The sequence below is a fragment of the Ambystoma mexicanum genome, chromosome 2p, assembly GCF_040938575.1.
Source record: "Ambystoma mexicanum isolate Mex_15411 chromosome 2p, UKY_AmexF1_1, whole genome shotgun sequence".
Lineage (NCBI taxonomy): Eukaryota > Metazoa > Chordata > Amphibia > Caudata > Ambystomatidae > Ambystoma > Ambystoma mexicanum.
In genome coordinates this window covers 10,649,915-10,670,537 of record NC_090923.1, presented here as the reverse complement: position 1 = coordinate 10,670,537, position 20,623 = coordinate 10,649,915, and the positions used below count along the sequence as shown (strand labels likewise).

At 49.7% G+C, this 20,623-nt stretch overlaps 1 protein-coding gene across 1 annotated transcript in view; it reads left to right on the top strand.

The window, feature by feature from the left end:
* LOC138566134 (zinc finger protein 850-like) overlaps positions 1-20,623 on the top strand; it is a 232,084-nt gene that overhangs the window by 66,806 nt on the left and 144,655 nt on the right. The window contains exon 3 of the mRNA XM_069643139.1: positions 11,284-13,201. Coding sequence (XP_069499240.1) covers positions 11,949-13,201 — 1,253 coding nt within the window. The 5' untranslated portion in view covers positions 11,284-11,948. The remainder of the gene's footprint in view (positions 1-11,283; positions 13,202-20,623) is intronic.

Genomic DNA, 20,623 nt, shown 5'->3' with positions numbered 1-20,623 from the left:
ATGAGGCCCTGACCCCATAAGCTGGGACTGACTACTGTCTCCCAGGGCATGTAAAGTCACCATTGGCTTTACTAGTCCAAATCTGTGAACAGAACTAGTACAAACCATCATATTGTGGAAGTACTGGGTAGGGGTAATTCAATTGCCCCTGGGTCTGTTTTCAAGTGGGCACTGTCCAGTCCCCCCTTGTCGAGTTTCTGGCTGGTGGCAGTGGTTACCACGCAAAATATTCCTTCGGAATATTCTCTATGGGATTTTCCCATTGATTTTAAACACACCACTTTTTGGTGCAATGTTAAAGATACCGCCGGTTTATTTATTTAATATTAATTCCCCGGTTGGGTCTTTTTGCCAGAACTCGGTTCTAAAATGGCGTTTGTGTCTGTCTCTGTGACTCCAACAAAGGTCGAGCCCTTTGTTCCACTATTTTGGCGGGCTTCTCCACAGAAGCCCTCCAAGTGGTGCCACTCTGTCTGGGTTCCTTAGGAGGGGTGGAGGGGGCGTTTAGGCACCCTGGACTGCGTTGCCTCGGCAACCCAAGTCGCACTCTCTTCTGATTGGCCCATGGTGAGCCGCCCGGCTCACCACTTAGCATGTGTGATTGACAGCTGGGCTGAATTAATGGGGGTTTCCTGCATAAAAGCAGGGCCTTTGGGACTGGAACTTCAGAAGTCGCCACAGGACCTAAGAATCCGACGAGGAAGAAGCTGTGCCACCTGCAACCCGACGACACCACCGGTGAAGCCCTGCTGCACGAACTCACCACTTTCCAACGACAGGGAAGATCTTCATCTGGAGAGTCTGTCCCCCTTTGAGCTGGTAGGAAAAACCAGTTCACCTTCTTTCGCTCCCAGAAGCATTCCTTGGTCGAATCACCCGTGCCAAGCACCCAGGCGGCCGGATAGCCAAGCTCACCACTTTTGACCGTGAATAAAAGGACCGCACCTTTTAATTGGGAACTCCGCGGCTGGTTTCATCCCTGGGCAGTGCAACGACTCCAAACTTCCTCCATGACGAGATCCTCTCTTCCTCTGGCCGGAACACCAAGCTGCAACCACTGCCAGGAACGGCCCCCGCTGGAGCTTCATTCCCATTTAAGGTACTGTGTCCTGCCTGGCCTCCCTTTCTACAGAGTGCTCAAGGTGTCCCCTAAATCCTTGTCCTCTATACTGGGTTGGCCCCAGACCTGCTAACTTTGCCTTTCTGAACTATTCCTACTCCTTTTTGCATTTTCTGCAAAGACTTTAAGTGCATTTCCACTGTGTGATCTTGGGCACATTCCGCCTTGCTCTCTCCAAGAGTGGGCCTGGCCTATGAACTTTTTGCTCTACAGTAGACCCTGCCTTTCTTGGCTTCCTGTGGTTTCTTAAAAGTGTTGGTATTGTGAGATTTCCAAACTCTGCCTTTTCTCTCCCTTTTTTAAACTGAATTATTGGCGTGCCATCTAATGTTACATGCTCACCTCTGTTTTACAAATAAGTGTTGTCTTAACTTAGACTTGTCAAATAATTTAATCAGGGAGGTGTATATACTTCTAGTGACTGTGTTTGAACTTGCTTGACATATTAGTGCCAGTGTATTTTTCACAAGTGTGTTTTTAAATAAATAATTATATACCTTTATACCATAGCTCTGGTCAGTGTTTGCTTGTGCTACTGTCTTGTGGTACCTAATGTGTATACTCTATCTACTGCCTAACTCTTCTTGACAGAGGTCTGACTGCTCAGCCACAGCTACCAGGTAAATCTGGGTGGTGCGGACTGCTACCAATTGGGTTTACTGCCAACACCTGTAGTCTTAATCTTCTTGCAGTGCTCCCTAAGGGAACTGCACATGATTCTGCCTAACAATTGGCACCGTTGTAAACCTTGCTGCTGCTCCCATGGGCACACTGCCTGCCAGGGGAGCAGTGTACAGCAGTGTCAGGCCGCTGCGGCTGTGGTAGGCAAATTGGTGGCGCCATACCAGATACGAGGCTCTTGGTAGGCAGCCATGCACCCTTGTTTCCATACCAACAAAAATACACGTAGCAGCATTCAAGGCCATTTCCATGTATGACTGCAGACAGTGAGCATGCAGAACAGTCTCAGATCAAATGACTGACCAACCATTTGAATGGGGTTATGGCATTATGTGTGACATTGCAGCAATCACTAGGGTCATCTGTGCCATGTGCTACGTCTTGTGCTAAGTAAATGTGGGAAATGGGTAGAGGCACACTTCACTGACATGAAATTGGCACCACAATGATTCCATCCCCCTTCTGTCACTCCCAGGCAGGTGATGCCAGATACCTCCTCACGCCATGGCTGATACCCGTCAGACGGCCATGGGTCATGCACGAAGAGGCCTACAACCATGCACATATACCTACACCATATACCTACACGGGGCACTATAGAACGGACATTTGGACAAGGTTCCGCTGCCTCAGCAAATCCGGCAGATCTTGCGGTGCCCTTATGTATAGCCCCATAAAGGTGGGCAAGATTGTCCTGGCCTGTGCAATGTTGCACAATATGTGTATTAGACGCAACATTGCACTGAACCCCGGACATGGACCCTGCCTAGGAGGAGGATGGCAATGACGACGAGGATGGGATGCCATTGCCACCCCGCCGGGAGGCCATGGATGGACAACGTGCATGTGATGCACTAATACACAACTTCTTCTGAACAGTAGTCACATCCATGGGGTACACAACTGGTGGCATGTATTTTTGAGTATATGAAATTAAAAACTGTATACTGATGCAAAAAAACAGAATGTCCAGTCGTGATTTGTATGCAGAAACAAGTGTATTGTACATGAAGTATTGCAACAGCGGGTGGCCCATCAACAACCTACCCAACTTTCCCTTGCCCCACTCCCTCCCCAACTATCACTCCCAATTCCCCCTCCCCAACTATCACTCCCACCTCCCCCTCCCCTACTATCACTCCCAACTCCCTCTCCCCTACTATCACTCCCAACTATCACTCCTCCTCCTTCTCCCATGCATTTCCCTCCCCACTGCCTCTCCACAACTAGTCACATGTGGTGCAAGTGTTCAATGGCTATTTGTGATCCTTGGCATGTGCATGGTTATGCCCTACTTGCGCCCACTCTTGGCACCATGTGTGGACTTGTGTGCCGTGCCAGTCAGGCGTACGGATCGCTTCCTAGGGCTGCCTGGTTGGGAGCTCGCAGGCGTGGTGGTAGTGGAAGGCCAACGGTGTGTGGTCGCTGGCGCATCGGTCCATGCATGCCTGGTGGGCCAAAGCCATTGTCTCAGCTATTGTGGACTGGACAATGTTCCCCTCACGGACCCTCCTGGCCAAATGTACAGTGGTCGCAGTTGACCGGCTAAGTGCACGATGTGATGAGGGGGGTGTTTAGAGGGTTTTGGGGGGGGGGGGGGGTGTGCCTGGAGTCGATCTGTGACCCGGTTGCATGCCCAGTATGTGTGTGGGGGATTCGTGGTAGGGTCATGTAAGGGACATGCACTCCCCATTGGATGGATGGGTGCCCATGTGTGCGTGCAGGTGAGGGCTACCAGTGTTGTGGTTTGGCGGCACGCCAGGCACACATGCAGTACTCATTGTCAGGGTGCCCAGAGCCTGCGGGAGGGATTATGTTTTTTTCACTTTCCAGGATAGGCTGCCTATGAGGTGTTCATCAGGGTTCTCAGGTGCTGGTTATTGTGGGGGTGGGGGGGGGTCTGGGTGCGTGGTCAAGGCCGTACCCATGGTGTCCATGCAGGTGTATATGGATGTCCATGCAGGGGGTGGGTATGATGCAGCGTGCAGGTGACACTTGGCCTCATTGTGTGGTTGGCCATATTTCACATGTGCATCTGGCGTGTGTGGCTGTCCCTGTGCCGCTCGATTTGCTGCCTGACTCACCGGTGCAGCGCGGTCATTGCAAGTCCCATCAAAAAAGGTGTTCAGGTGGCGTAGCGTGGCGGTCCCTATTCCCACGGAGTCCCGTAGGACTCCATGGTGATGGTGACTTTGAAGCAGCAGCACCTTTGCTAGTGGTGCTGGTGCTTCCATGCCAACTCAGCCTGCCAGGGCCGCAGCACCCAGCAGGGACATGCCTGTTGGGCACTGCTGCCCTAGCAGCCATTGTAATGGGGCATCATCATGTGTGTGCCGGTCCAGTGACATGTGTGCCAGTGACCTTACAGGCACCCTTGTTTCAGGACCGCCACACTCAGGATGTGAGCCACTGTGTGGTGCCTTGTCATGTGGTTGGGTATGGGTCATGCATGGGAAGCAGGGCATGTGACTTGCTTTGCGCCACATTGACTAGGTTGGGGGGGCAATGCTAGTGCTGGGTCGGGTCTGGGTGATGTGGGCAGTGCTATGGCCATTTAAGTGCAATGATGGTTCGGGGGTGGGGGGAGGGTGGGCAAATGTGCGATTTACATTGGGGCACTTTGTGTACTCCCTGGCCTCATCGGATGTCCCGGCTTCTGCCTCCGCTGCACTGACTCCTTCAATCCCCTCCATATGCAGCACACTGCTGCACTTCTCCTCCCAGGGCTGCAGCTTGATGGGGGGGGGGGGTGATCCACCTCTTGTACCCGTGCAGTACATGCGGTGTGCAGCAAGGAGTTTGCGCACCCTCAGGCGCAGGTTGTCCCAGCACTTGTGACAATCCTTGACACTGCTTGGTGTCACCCACACAGCAGTCACATTCTGGGCAACTTCTTCCCAGATTCCCTTCCTCTGGTCGGCAGAAAATAGCTCCCCAGCATTCTCCACAATGATGTAACTAGGAGAGTCATGTTCACACTGTTCAGCATACATAAGTCGAGAGCCCACAACAATTTGGGTCATCCCATACCCAATGAATCCAACTTACTTTGCAATAGCTGATGGGCTGATGGGGAGCAGGTGCAAGTGGATATAGGTCACCTTACCTAAGCCCCGCCCACCTGCTGCCTTCCAGGTTGCCACTTTTTTTCCCACTTAGCAATCCCCGCGTACCTGGTGCCTTCCTGGTTGCTGCTCTTTTCCCTACTTAAGGAGCCCTCCGGCCTCTTTTCCTTTCCTGATGGGGCGCAGGTGCAAGTGGATATAGGTCACCTGGCCTAAGCCCCACCCACCTGGTGCCTTCCAGGTTGCCACTCCTTTTCCCACTTAGCAATCCCCACCTACCTGGTTCCTTCCTGGTTGCCGCTCTTTTTCCTACTTAAGGAGCACTCCAGCCTCTTTTCCTTTGCTGATGGGGAGCAGGTGCAAGTGGATGTAGGTCACCTTACCTAAGTCCCGCCCACCTGGTGCCTTCCAGGTTGCTGCTCTTTTCCCCACTTAGCAAGCCCCGGCCACCTGGTGCTTTCCTGGTTGCTGCTCGTTTCCCTAATTAAGGATCCCACCAGCCTTTTTTCCTTTGCTGAGGGGGAGCAGGTGCAAGTAGCTCTAGGTCACCTGGTATAAGCCCCTCCCACCTGATGCCTTCCAGGTTGCCGCTCTTTTCCCCAATTAGCAAGCCCCGCCCACCTGGAGCCTTCCTGGTTGCCGTTCCTTTCCCTACTTAAGGAGAACCTCCAGCCTCTTTTCCTTTGCTGATGAGGAGCAGGAGCAAGTGGATGTAGGTCACCTGGCCTAACCCCCCACCTGGTGCTTTCAAGGCTGCCTCTCTTTTCCCTACTTAAGCAGCCCTTTGGCCTCTTTTCCTTTGCTGATGGGGAGCAGGTGCAAGTGGATATAGGTCACCTGGCCTAAGCCCCGTCCACCTGGTTCCTTCCAGGTTGCCGCTCTTTTCCCCACTTATCAAGCCCCGCCTACCTGGTGCCTTGCTGATTGCCACTCTTTTCCCTACTTAAGGAGCCCTCCAGCCTCTTTTGCTTTACTGATGGTGAGCAGGTGCAAGTGGATCTATGTCACCTTGCCTAAGCCCCGCCCACATGGCGCTTCAGGTTGCTAATCTTTTCCCCACTTTGCACGCCCCGCCCACTTGGTGCCTTCCAGGTTGCTGCTCTTTTTGCCACTTAGAAAGCTCTGTCCACCTGGTGCCCTACTAGTTGCCGCTCTTTTCCCTACTTAAGGAGCCCTCCAGCCTCTTTTCCTTTGCTGATGAGGAGCAGGAGCAAGTGGATGTAGGTCACCTGGCCTAAGCCCCCCCCACCTGGTGCTTTCCAGGCTGCCTCTCTTTCCCCTACTTAAGGAGCCCTCCGGCTTCTTTTCCTTTGCTGATGGGGAGCAGGTGCAAGTGGATATAGGTCACCTGGCCTAAGCCCCGCCCACCTGGTGCCTTCCAGGTTGCTGCTCTTTTCTCTACTTAGCAAGCCCCGCCAACCTGGTGCCTTCCTGGTTGCCGCTCTTTTCCCTACTTAAGGAGCCCTCCAGTCTCTTTTCCTTTGCTGATATGGAGCAGGTGCAAGTGGATCTAGGTCACCTGGCCTAAGCCCCGCCTACCTGGTTCCTTCAAGGTTGATGCTCTTTTCCCACTTAGCAAGCCACGCCCACCTAGTGCCTCCCTGGTTGCCGCTCTTTCCCCTACTTAAGGAGCCCTCCAGTCTCTTTTCCTTTGCTGATGGGGAGCAGGTCCAAGTGGATGTAGGTCACCTGGCCTACCCCCCCACCTGGTGCTTTCCAGGTTGCTTCTCTTTTCCTCACTTAGCAAGCCCCGCCCACCTGGTGCCTTCCTGGTTGCCGCTCTTTCCCCTACTTAAGGAGCCCTTCGGCCTCTATTCCTTTGCTGATGGGGAGCAGGTACAAGTGGATCTAGGTCACCTGGCCTAAGCCCCGCCTACCTGGTTCCTTCAAGGTTGACACTCTTTTCCCCACTTAGCAAGCCACGCCCACCTAGTGCCTCCCTGGTTGCCGCTCTTTCCCCTACTTAAGGAGCCCTCCAGTCTCTTTTCCTTTGCTGATGGGGAGCAGGTGCAAGTGGATGTAGGTCACCTGGCCTACCCCCCCACCTGGTTCTTTCCAGGTTGCTTCTCTTTTCCCCACTTAGCAAGCCCCGCCCACCTGGTGCCTTCCTGGTTGCCGCTCTTTCCCCTACTTAAGGAGCCCTTCGGCCTCTTTTCCTTTGCTGATGGGGAGCAGGTGCAAGTGCATGTAGGTCACCTTGCTTAAGCCCTGCCCACCTGGTGCCTTTCAGGTTGCTGCTCTTTTCCCCACTTAGCAAGCCCCGGCCACCTGGTGCCTTCCTGGTTGCCGCTCTTTTCCCTAATTAAGGAGCCCTCCAGTCTCTTTTCCTTTGCTGATGAGGAGCAGGAGCAAGTGGATGTAGGTCAACTTGCTTACCCCCCACCTGGTGCCTTCCAGGCTGCTGCCCTTTTCATCACTTAACAAGCCACGCCCACCTAGTGCCTCCCTGGTTGCCGCTCTTTCCCCTACTTAAGGAGCCCTCCAGCCTCTTTTCCTTTGCTGATGGGGAGCAGGTGCAAGTGGATCTATGTCACCTTGCCTAAGCCCCGCCCGCCTGGCGCTTCAGGTTGCTACTCTTTTCCCCACTTAGCATGCCCCGCCCACTTGGTGCCTTCCAGGTTGCTGCTCTTTTTGCCACTTAGAAAGCTCTGTCCACCTGGTGCACTAGTTACCGCTCTTTTCCCTACTTAAGGAGCCCTCCAACCTCTTTTCCTTTGCTGATGAGGAGCAGGAGCAAGTGGATGTAGGTCACCTGGTCTAAGCCCCGCCCACCTGGTGCCTTCCACACTGCCGCTCTTTTCCCCACTTAGCAATTCCCGCCCACCTGTTGCCTTCCTGGTTGCCACTCTTTTCCCTACTTAAGGAGCCCTCCAGCCTCTTTTCCTTTGCTGATGGGGAGCAGGTGCAAGTGGATCTATGTCACCTTGCCTAAGCCCCGCCCGCCTGGCGCTTCAGGTTGCTACTCTTTTCCCCACTTAGCACGCCCCGCCCACTTGGTGCCTTCCAGGTTGCTGCTCTTTTTGCCACTTAGAAAGCTCTGTCCACCTGGTGCACTACTAGTTGCCGCTCTTTTCCCTACTTAAGGAGCCCTCCAGCCTCTTTTCCTTTGCTGATGAGGAGCAGGAGCAAGTGGATGTGGGTCACCTGGCCTAAGCCCCCCCACCTGGTGCTTTCCAGGCTGCCTCTCTTTTCCCTACTTAAGGAACCCTCCGGCCTCTTTTCCTTTGCTGATGGGGAGCAGGTGCAAGTGGATATAGGTCACCTGGCCTAAGCCCCGCCCACCTGGTGCCTTCCAGGTTGCTGCTCTTTTCTCCACTTAGCAAGACCTGCCTACCTGGTGCCTTCCTGGTTGCCGCTCTTTTCCCTACTTAAGGAGACCTCCAGTCTCTTTTCCTTTGCTGATATGGAGCAAGTGCAAGTGGATCTAGGTCACCTGGCCTAAGCCCCGCCTACCTGGTTCCTTCCAGGTTGACGCTCTTTTCCCCACTTAGCAAGCCGCGCCCACCTAGTGTCTCCCTGGTTGCCGCTCTTTCCCCTACTTAATTAGCCTTCCAGTCTCTTTTCCTTTGCTGATGGGGAGCAGGTCCAAGTGGATGTAGGTCACCTGGCCTACCCCCCCACCTGGTGCTTTCCAGGTTGCTGCTCTTTTCCCCACTTAGCAAGCCCCGCCCACCTGGTGCCTTCCTGGTTGCAGCTCTTTCCCCTACTTAAGGAGCCCTTCGGCCTCTTTTCCTTTGCTGATGAGGAGCAGGAGCAAGTGGATGTAGGTCACCTGGCATAAACCCTGCATAAATGGTGCCTTCCAGGCTGCCGCTCTTTTCCCTACTTAGCAAGCCCCGCCCACGTGTTGCCTTCCTGGTTGCTGCTCTTTCCCCTACTTAAGGAGCCCTCCAGTCTCTTTTCCTTGGCTGATGGGGAGCAGGTCCAAGTGGATGTAGGTCACTTGGCCTACCCCCCCACCTGGTGCTTTCCAGGTTGCTGCTCTTTTCCCCACTTAGCAAGCCCCGCCCACCTGGTGCCTTCCTGGTTGCCGCTCTTTCCCCTACTTAAGGAGCCCTGCAGCCTCTTTTCCTTTGCTGATGAGGAGCAGGAGCAAGTGGATGTAGGTCACCTGGCCTAAACCCTGCACAACTGGTGCCTTCCAGGCTGCCGCTCTTTTCCCTACTTAGCAAGCCCCGCCCACATGTTGCCTTCCTGGTTGCTGCTCTTTTCCCTACTTAAATACTGTAGTATGGTGGGGTTTTATTTGTGTGTTGTGTGTGTGTCGTTCCGCCTTCCTGTTGCCGAATTCAAGTATCCAGGCCTACACAAAGGGGTTGCATTCCCAGTCACATCGGGTTCAGAGATGTTCCTGATGGTACATAAGTAGCCCAACCAGTAAAGGTCCACCTCGCATTGTTAAATAAAATCAAGGGTCGAATCCCGATAGAAGTGAACTAGAATGGTGGTAAGGGCACACTGATCAGGAATCTCAACAACCTTAATGTCTCTGGAGGTAATAACCCGTAACTGAGGAATGTGATGGCAAAGATCCAAAAAGTTAGAGCGATTTAATATAAATGCACCATTGCGGTGAAAAAGACTCTGAATTCTGATAACCCTTTTAAGGTGCCATGGCAGTCGTGTCCCATCCTTGATGTGATCTTCAAGTGTGTCATGGCATCATTTTGGATCATTAGCGGCCAAACCGCAAGGGTGTCAAGCTTTGGGCACCGTCAAAACATGTTGAGGCACCTGCCTCACTATACAGTATGGTGAGTGGGGTTGCAGCACACCCAAGAAAAAATTAAAAAATAAAACAGGTGCTGTGGGGGTGTCCCCCGCAACACCTCTCTCACTATACTACACAGTATAGTGAGCAGGGGTTGCAGAGGGAAACCCCTGCAGCTGCCAGGAAAAAATAAAAAAGGAAAGTACCCTGCATCGCCGGTTCCCAATCACGGAAGAGAAAGGGAACTGGCGCTGCTGAGGCACAGGCCCTCATTAGGACCCTGGCGTTAAGGGTTTAACGGCGCCGTAAAAGGTGTCGGTGCCGTTAAACCCTTAATGCCTGATTACGAGGTCCCTTTGCGGCTCCCGACATTAACGGTTGGTCTGGACCAGCCGTTAAAGTAGAGACCCGCAAAGGGACTTTCGAGGTAATTATGGTTCCGCAATTTGCGGTACCGTAATTACTGCCTTCCCCAGTCCCATTGAGCCCTATGGGGCAAAAATGGGAATGGGGAAGGGCCAATGGTAAATGGGGAATTACCGCCCCGCCAACCTTGGAATGGGGCGGTATTTCCCCATTTACCATTGGCGTACTCGTTACAATACCGGCAACAACCATGGTGCTAATAGCGCCATTGGTTACCGCTGGTGTTGTAATGAGGGCCACAGAGCATTTTAAAAGGTAAGTAGAGTGTGCGTGAGGGGTGTGTTGGGGGTGTGGGTTGGTGTGTTGTGGATGAGGGTCGGGGTGTGGGTTTTGTAGGGTTTTTAAAATTATGTTTGCATGGGAAATGTACGAACCTTTTGTGGTGCGTACATTTCTCATGCAAACTTTTCCATTGCAGACGTTTCCGCAAAGGAAAAATCACATAGATCCGTGTGTAACGCTGGTAGATTTCTTCTCAAGGCCATGAGAATCACGTGTCCCCTTTTTCTTATTATTTCTCTTTCTCTTTGTTTTGAAGCCAAGAGGGGCAACATCCAATGCTTTAATAGATTCAACATTTGAAGAGAGCCGAGATGGAGAACGGGCAGACGTGATGCATTGACTGTCACAATTCCTGTCTATACCCTTCTGATTAGAAATACTCCTAAATCGTTGTGTACGCCTTATATTTCCACTCATGATGGTTTTGGAGTTTGAGATAATTATAGAAACAGTGTTTGGGTCAATATACATTTGCCTAAATGTAAAGCAGTCATCAGTGATTACAAAATAGAGTGGTCAACCATGAGTCCAATTGGTGGCAAACTGCTGACCTGGTGTGAAACACCTGCCTTTATTGTTTGTAAATGGAAATGTGGAGCTTTCAAGCTAGTTTAGTCATTTCTGAAGAAATAAAATGGTAGAATATGTATGCATGGCTCAGAAGATTAAAGTACCCACTTAAATTGTGTGTTCACCCAGCCTGTGTTTCATTCTCCTACTCTTGGATACTAAAACGGTCTTAATAAAACTGAACCCCACTATTCCTGCTGCATATGGCCTCTATCATATATGTTATCATCAGAGAGCCACTGCTCTGCCCCCTAGAGTGTGTGTCCCCAATAGATGGCACCCTAGTATTCAACGTCTTATGAGCTACTGCATGAGTAATTAACTAGTGCACATCATTACTACTGAGAACCAGTCTGCCTGTTACATGTCATGCCTGTGATTGAGAATGTGTTGAAACTAATAACGTGCATCTCCTTTTATTTTAACAGGTGATTGATGCCCCAGAAATGCAACCGCAGTGATTGTTAGATTCTCTGGACTAATGCCATGAAAAGCGTCATTATTAGAATATGCAATTTCCAAGCATCTTTGAAGGGTGCACGTTTGGGGTCCAGTTGCCTTTTCAGAGTATTCAGGAACTGAGATTGAGAAGCCCATTGGCTACCAGATGGCTTCTGTCCATGCAACTCCTTTGTGGTAACATCCTGTTACCAAGCTTGTTCTTTCTGTCATTCCTGGCGTAGAGGGATGTCTGGCATGAAAACTACAATGTTTGATGTGCTGTAAGAAAAGCATTTTTTTTTTGTTGTCACTATTATTCCTGATAGAACACCTGTGAGTACTATTTTATACACATGAATGTAAAGGTAGTTTCCTTGACACATTTTGTGAAACACTTGTAAATGTGAATGGGCAATGCTTATCCTTGCCCCGAATATTTTACAAACCTCAATCAGAGGAAACATCGTGTTTGTCACCAGAAATGATCTTCACAAGAGAAAGCTCATTTGTGCTCTGAATTTGGGAAAATATTCAGTAAGAAGTGTCCTCTTTTTAAGCACCTGATGCAGTAAACTGACGAGAAACCTTACACATGCACAGAATATGGAGAAAGTTGCCATCTTAAAAACATACTTATTGCCCACATGAGAACATGGGTGAAAAACATTGTCAGTTCACTGAATTTGAGAATATTGTCCATTTGAATTATAAACATATCTGCCCCCAAAAAATACATATAGCTGAGAAACGTCATGTGTGCATTGAATGTGGGAAAGGGTTTGCTCAGAAGCGAGCGCTTACTATTCATCAGAGAACACATACAGGCGAGAAACCTCATGAGTGCTCTGAATGTGGGAAAGGGTTTGCTCAGAAGGGAGGTCTTATTCACCACCAGAGAACACATACAGGTGTGAAACCGCATGTGTGCACTGAATGTGGGAAAGGGTTTGCTCGGAAGGCACAGCTTATTCTCCACCAGAGAACACATACAGGTGAGAAACCTCATGAGTGCACTGAATGTGGAAAAGTGTTTGCTTGGACGGGGGATCTTACTATCCACCAGAGAACACATACAGGTGAGAAACCTCACGAGTGCATCGAATGTGGGAAAGGGTTTGCTCAGAAGGGACATCTTATTCGCCACCAGAGAACACATACCGGTGAGAAACCTCATGTGTGCACTGAATGTGGGAAAGGGTTTGCCCAGAAGGGAACGCTTACTAGCCACCTGAGAACACATACAGGTGAAAAACCTCATGTGTGCACTGAATGTGGGAAAGGGTTTGCTCTTAAGGGACATCTTATTAGCCACCAGAGAACACATACAGGTGGGAAGCATCATGAGTGCACTGAATGTGGGAAAGGGTTTGCTTGGAAGGGCCATCTTATTTGGCACCAGACAACACATACAGGTGTGAAACCTCATGAGTGCACTGAATGTGGGAAAGGGTTTGCTCAGAAGGGAGATCTTATTCGCCACCAGAGAATACATACAGGTGAGAAACCTCATGTGTGCACTGAATGTGGGAAAGGGTTTGCTCGGATTGGAGGTCTTACTAGCCACCAGAGCACACATACAGGTGAGAAAGCTTATGAGTGCACTGAATGTGGGAAAGGGTTTGCTCAGAAGGGAGTTCTTATTCACCACCTGAGAACACATACACATGAGAAGCCTCATGAGTGCACTGAATGTGAGAAAGAGTTTGCTCAGAAGGGAGCTCTTACTAGCCACCAGAGAACACATACAGGCGAGAAACCTCATGAGTGCACTGAATGTGGGAAAGGGTTTGCTCAGAAGGGAGCTCTTACTATCCACCAGAGAACACATACTGGTGAGAAACCCCATGAGTGTGCAGAATGTGGAAAGAGGTTCATTGTGAAGAGTAACCTTACTAAGCACCAGATAAAACAGGCATGTGTAGTGAATGTGGAGAATACTCCAGTGTTCTCGTCTTCCATGAGAGAGGACATGTAGGTGGTGAAATCCCCTCTGCAATTGAAGCTTCAGAGAGGAGGTGGTGCTTCTTGAATAGGTCTGAGTTTGGCATGGCTATTTACTAAAACTGTGATGAACTTATCGCAACAGCTGGTCCCAGTTTCCTTTGGCACACACATGGTCGATAATGATTGGTTGGTTGGTTGGTTGAATCACTGATGTTTCAAATGGATCCCTTCTGGAATATTTTAAAATGAGTCTTTACCTTCTGTACTAAGGTACCCATCCTATGGAACACTTTGACTAAGGACCTCATGCATATAAATGGGCATCAACATGTAGAAGACTCAGTGGCTGAATAAATAACTACAGACACTCTCTAGATATATGAGAGAAACTGTCCTATGAATGGTTTTCCAAGATGCTGCCTCTCACTAAATGAGTAATCCTATGTGTAGCTGGTGCCAGTGAGCACATACAGAAGAGAACCTGCATTGGTGAAGTGATCGTGGGAGACCATTAGTATTCTCTTGGAGCTCTCTGTTGTCTTTGATGCCCTGGACCATTAGATGCCGGCCTCAGGGATTCCGCCTTCTCCTTTTTATCCTTGCAGGATAATAGAACATTAGCATCTATGATGCCTCATTTGATATCTGAGTCCCTCATTAACAGGACATGGCATGGCCCAAGGCTCTGCCTTATCACCTCTTCTTAACATTTTATGATCTCCTCCTGGCCGGACTAATCTACTCCTACAGATTCTGATTCTGTGTTTACAACCTTTTGATCCTCTTATGCTTATTTGGGAGCTCAGCAAAGGTATCACTCTACTTTCACAGCTGTCTGATAAACATGACTGAGTGAATTGTTTCTCAATGACTGATGCATCTATATTGGTTATTGGGGTTGCACCAGGCACTTGGCATGCTTCCCTGACCTTCCTCTGAGCTTGGTGCCACTCCATCTACCTGGGTGTCACGATTGACTGTGAGCTCTCACTTGTCTCCTAGATGCTGTGGTTGGCAGCAGTTTATTCCCACCTTAAGTTGCTGCACAATATCTTCCCATTTCTTAGCCCTCATACTCACTTGCTATAACTCTAATTGTTTCCAGATATGACTATGGCACTGCCATTTTTTTCTGGGCTCCCATGAACATGCGACTAATTTTAAGTGGCACTGGCTAATCTGAGAGGTCATGTGGTTTAAGGTGCTGTGTCTATCCCATTGTGCCCTTTATGGCACATGTTCCCCCTTTTTTGCAGTCCGTCCTTTTACCCCTGTCCTGCCTGTATATATAGTTCTATCTCTAGATGAGGATTTCTGGTTTCAGAACGTAGCCAGGGGGTGCAGCTTTTTTGGTTTCTGCTCCCCATACCTAGAATGCCTTCTAAGATTACACGCCACCACAGACCATGTGAACTTTGGATGAATAAGTACCATAGAGAATGCATTTGTATTTTTAAAAGAAGGCAGCTCTTAGTCCCAGCCCTACAGATAAGCGATGTATTGATCGCATTTACTCCCCAAGAATTGTCAAACACTCCCATCGTAAAAGTAGCAATGCTCCCAGCTATAGCACTGGGAGCAATGGACACATACCTCCATGGATATGTTCAGCCCAGTGATACCAGACACGATTCACCACTGGAAGGTGTTCTCCAGGTATTACTGACTCATGTGTAGAGAAACTGCAAAGGAAAAATGCATATTTTATGTTACATCAATTGCTAAATACAAAGATGCATGGAAAAAATGTTATATGTTTTCTGCTTAAGTAAAAATGCCTCTGCTGGGAATGAGAATTATACTTTTACACCCCATAAAGAAATGTCACTTTCAACTTCAAAACACAAGGATTGCAACCTTCCAAATTTAAATGATCTGGAGCCCTTCTTAATACACTGGGAGAAAGTTGCATTCTCATGTGGCTAATTAGACTGATCTTGGCAAAACACATGTGAAAAGGCAATGGTCCTCAAGGGGAAAACACAGAGAATGGAATCCATGAACTGGAATCTCCAATATTACTCCAGATGTCAGTTTCCAAGAAACGCATGACTCACCTCGAACGTCCTCCTCACTGTTGCCTGTCTCTTTTGGGGCACGTAAGATTAGTAGATAGTTCCCCGGCCGGGGATAGACATATGGAGGTGGAATTAAATAAGGGAGGGTGGATGCCCACTGTTAAATCACTATTTTATAAGAAACTGGTCTGGTGTGAAGGCCTGGACAAGATGTCAAGTGTTCCATTAAATTATCTGGACATGTATTTTTAGAAAAGTGACATTTTATAAATAGAGTAGGAAGGGCAAATGGAGTAAAACTATACACTGAGCTGTGAGACAATAATACTCATGCAAATTTGAAAATTAAATGGTGCCTTTTTGGCTGAAATGAAAGTGTTGTGGATGTAATGATATCATAGCCGTTCTCCCTGAATTCCAACAAGGAATTGTGGACCAAAATGTTTACCAAATTAAAGTAATCCTGGAAAGCTGACATGCTGAATTTTAACCTTACCCACCTGTGTTCACAAATTGAATGAAATGCTGATTAAAAGAATATTGAGCTTCAGCCAATTTGTTGCTGTGTGACATTAACAATACATGTTTAGTTGTACCTGCAGTTGGATGTTATATCTGTTTATTTTTTCTGTCCTTACTCTTCTTCCTGGAACCGAGGTGATTGATTTGTTTTAGGTAGTGGGGTGACTGTCTTGATTTCACTGTTATCTTAGAATTAATGTGATTGTCAACTTTTTAATTGTTCTTACTATGTTTGTATTTCTCTGAATTTTCCTTGAGATTATCTGATTCCGATCACAACAGGAGTAATGGTATATGCAATGATGAATTCAGACAATCTAAGTTTCGTACAACATTTAATCAGTCTATATTCGGACATCATGCTGGCTGCCATGGGCTGCCTTGGCCAGTACAGCACATGGCACGCAGCAGTATTTCCATCTGTAGTTGTCATAAGCTGGTTATTTGGGGGAAGGAAATCTAAAAAAAGTGTAATTAAAATGCAAGTTCAGCGCAGTGAAAAGGTGCGAACTTACCAGCTACGGGAGTAATTAAAAGACATGCGGATTGCATTCAAAATTGGTTGCGCGGCTCCATTATGCTCTAGCTGGAGAATGCCTGTAATGATTATGCACCCAAGATCTATATAAGAGGCAAAAATACACTCATAAAATGTAGCTGCTAACACGGGTTAGAGGTATGTATTCATTGATTTATACTAAGGTAGAGGTTCTCCAAACAGGCCTCAGAGAATGCCTTCTTGGTTAAAGAAAACACATTCTTTATTAACGTGTTCAGTAGCTGTAAAAGCTTTAGAAGCACATTAAAACTGACACGCACACAGGATATCGCGGTGGGAAGTGAGCAGTCTCAAATAAATTCAGGGTCAGGAAGCAAAGCTCATGGTGCCAAGAGAGAGGAAGTGAAAGCACAATGTTTTATAGTTGGGCAAATTATTATATGAAAATTGGCCTACTGAGAACTTTAAAGTTCCCCATGGCGGTTTCAAACTGCCCTTTAGCACATCCAGGTCTGGGAAAAGGTCTGGAGATTGCTCACAATGCCTTATTACAGTGGTACATTTTCATGTGATTCAAGACTTTTGTAGTGTCACGATGGAAGATGTTCTCATGAGAAGCGGATGGAGCTAGCTGGCCTCAGATGAATAAAGATAGTGTCATGATAGAAGATGTTCTCATGAGAAGCGGATGGAGTTGGCCGCCCACAGAGGAATAAAGATAGTGTCATGATGGAAGGTGTTCTCATGAGAAGCGGATGGAGCTGGCCGTCTGCAGATGAATAAAGATAGTGTCACGATGGAAGGTGTTCTCATGAGAAGCGTATGGAGCTGGCCGTCTGCAGATGAATAAAGATAGTGTCATGATGGAAGGTTTTCTCATGAGAAGCAGATGGAGCTAGGTGGCCGCAGATGAATAAAGAGAGTGTCATGATGGAAGATGGTCTCATGAGAAGTGGATGAGTTGGCAGTCCGCAGATGAATAAAGATAGTGGCCCTCATTACGACCCTGGCAGAGGACCATGGTGCAATTTGCACCATGGTCCATGGCGGAGAGCTGCCAACTCCGCCATGGGGGTTGGCGGACTTACCGCCCCATTCCGACCTTGGCGGGGCGGTAAGTCCCCAATCCCCATTTACCCTTCCCCATTCCCATTTTTGCCCCATAGGGTATAATGGGAGTGGGGAAGACGTTAATTACGCCACCGTAAATTACGGTGGCGTAATTAACAACAGGTCCCGTAGCGCCATGGATTTTTCCGCCCGGAAAAACCAGGCGAAAAAACCACCATGGCGCTACGGGAACTCGTAGTAAGGCGGAAAGGTACGCCATGCATTACGCTGGCGTAAAACCCTTTCCGCCAGGGTCGTAATGAGGGCCAGTGTCATGATGGAAGGTTTTCTCATGAGAAGCAGATGAATAAAGATAGTGTCATGATGGAAGGTTTTCTCATTAGAAGCAGATGGAGCTAGCTGGCCGCAGATGAATAAAGATAGTGTCATGATGCAAAATTTTCTCATGAGAAGCAGATGGAGCTAGCTGGCCGCAGATGAATAAAGATAGTGTCATGATGGAAGGTTTTCTCATGAGAAGCAGATGGAGCTAGCTGGCCGCAGATGAATAAAGATAGTGTCATGATGGAAGATGTTCTCATGAGAAGGGATGGAGCTGGCTGGCCGCAGATGAATAAAGATAGTGTCATGATGGAAGGTGTTCTCATGAGAAGGGATGGAGCTGGCTGGCCGAAGATGAATAAAGATATTGTCATGATGGAAGATGTTCTCATGAGAAACGGATGGAGCTGGCTGACCGCAGATGAATAAAGATATTTTCATGATGGAAGATGTTCTCATGAGAAGGGATGGAGCTGGCTGGCCGCAGATGAATAAAGATATTGGCCCTCATTACGACCCTGGCGGAAAGCGACTGACCGGAGCGCCACAGCGTAAATAGCGTTTCCGCCATTGCACGAAGGAGCAAAGTGCGGCCCATTCCGACCCATCGGGCACGAGCACCACGGCATGGCGGAAGTGCAAAGTCCGCGATGGCGGAAATGACCCCAAAACGGCCCACACCGCCGCCGTACGGCGCCCTAGGTGCAATACCGCCACCCCTCTTAGCGGTCACCGCAGTGTGCGCCTACCGGAAAGTACGGTGCCCGGAAATATACGGAAACGGAAGTTAAAACATGGGCCCGGAACGGGAAACATCCCGGCGTACACCTATAAATACACTAAAACCACACAACCACTAAAATCACTACCCTGAAACACACCCCAACCCGTCAACCACCCTAGCGAAACCAAGAAAAATGGGAAAAGTAGCGAAGAAAGCGTGCGACCGCAAGCGGCAGGTCCACTTCTCCCGTGAGGAACTCACCGTGCTAACAGAGACCCTCCAGGAGAATGCTGCCGTCGTCTTCTGCACGCAAATGACCAGGACGGCACTTGCAAACAAGAAGGCCATATGGGCTCTGGTGGCACAGCGGGTAAGTGCGGTGGGGACCGCACCCCGCACCCCACAGCAATGCCGCAAGCGATGGGACGACCTGCGGATACGCGTCCGCAGCATACTCTCTGCCAACCGCAACATTGCCACAGCCACCGGGGGAGGTCCTGAATCACCCATCAAGTTGACCCCCTGGGAAGAAATCTGTGCCTCCACCATCGGAATGGAGAGCATAGAGGGAGTCGGAGGGATGGAGAAAGGAGTGCAGACATCCGAAGATTCAGGTAGGTGGGCCAGATAAAACAATGCCAAATCCACACAGTCCATCCATGTGAAGTACCATGCGTCCACATAGTGCAACAGAAACACATGTCCAGGAGAACGTCCACACACATCGGCCTGCAAGCGCACGTTAAAACCCACAATAAATACATAAATAATTAAAAACCCCTAATACACGCACTACACGTGCAGCAGGCACACCCTAACTGCAGGCTGCCAGACAACTGCACCCTCACTCCACACACAAATCAAAGCACCTCCAAGGCCCCGACCCAAATCACCCTCAGGTACCACCCCAATGCATGTGATACAATGCCATTCCAATTCCCACAGACCCATCAATAACCCTCGCCCTCCTTTACTCCACCACAGGGTCCGATCCAAACGACGAGCTACAGGACACCCCTACCAGCACACCTGCAAAGAGGGCCAAGACCAACGGCCAGAGACCCTCCACCTCAGCTGCACGCATCAAGACACGGCAGCAGCACAAATCAGGTGGCAGCACAGAGGAGGGAACATCAACAGGCACCCCAGCAGCCAGCATGCCCACAACACCACCACCACAGGTCCCCCCAATGGATGCCACAGAAGGCACTGCCTCTGGTGGCAGCAGCACCATAGGTGACACCCCATTGATGGCAGCATGCTCGGACACAGAAAACGGGGATGCCGAAGTCAGATCCATCCATGACCTGTCCCAATCCCCCTGTCTGTTCCATCCCGTACAACATGAGGATACCACGCAGGGGCACCCACCAGACGACGACTGGCCATCCCCCACAAGCCCTGTGGCAAGGCAACATGAGGACAACAGCCCCTCTGTGACACCCCCGCAAATGGCCATGGCCCAGCAGAGGCAACAGTCCCTCGACCAGTTGATCGAACAACAGCAGCAACTGGCCACACTCCTCAAGGACCATGCCGATGAATGTGGGGGCACTAAGGCAGACATAGAAACATCAACTGAGACACTTAGGGCAGAAATGGAGAGAGGTACAGAGACGCTAAGGGCACAAATTGAGAGAAGCACCGAGAGCCTGAGGGGGGAACTGCATGCGACGTCCAAAGACGTATGTGCCGAACTTGCCGCAGTGCACCGTGTGCTCACTGAGCTCTCGCAAACCCTTAGGGACATGCATGGACGTGAGCAGGCAGACACATCATCCGTTGCAAGTTCCGTCCAGGGCAGCCCCCAACGTAGATCTGGAAGGAACCTGCGCTCCACAGGCAGGGGTGCCCCTGATACCCGCAGAGGGGGCATGCAATAGCGACAGCCCACTGACAATGAGCATCTTTGGACACTGGTGTTCGGGGGGGAGGTAGGAGGGTGGAGGGGGTGTGTTGGGCTCACTTGGGTGGCGGGTCGATAGGGTGTTCAACATGATATCACATATGCCATAAAAAGTGCACGACCAACCAATGAGAAGTGTGGACATTGATCTTTGTGTACTAGGCCATCATAGGCATACAGTCCATATTGTGCATGTCCCAGACACACGCAGTGCCACGAGTCCCGTGTCCATGTATCAGCCACCAGGCGTGAGTGCTAGAAGCATACATCAATGAGATGCTGACGAATGTCACGGGCCTCCGGTGCCTCGCAGACTCCATGA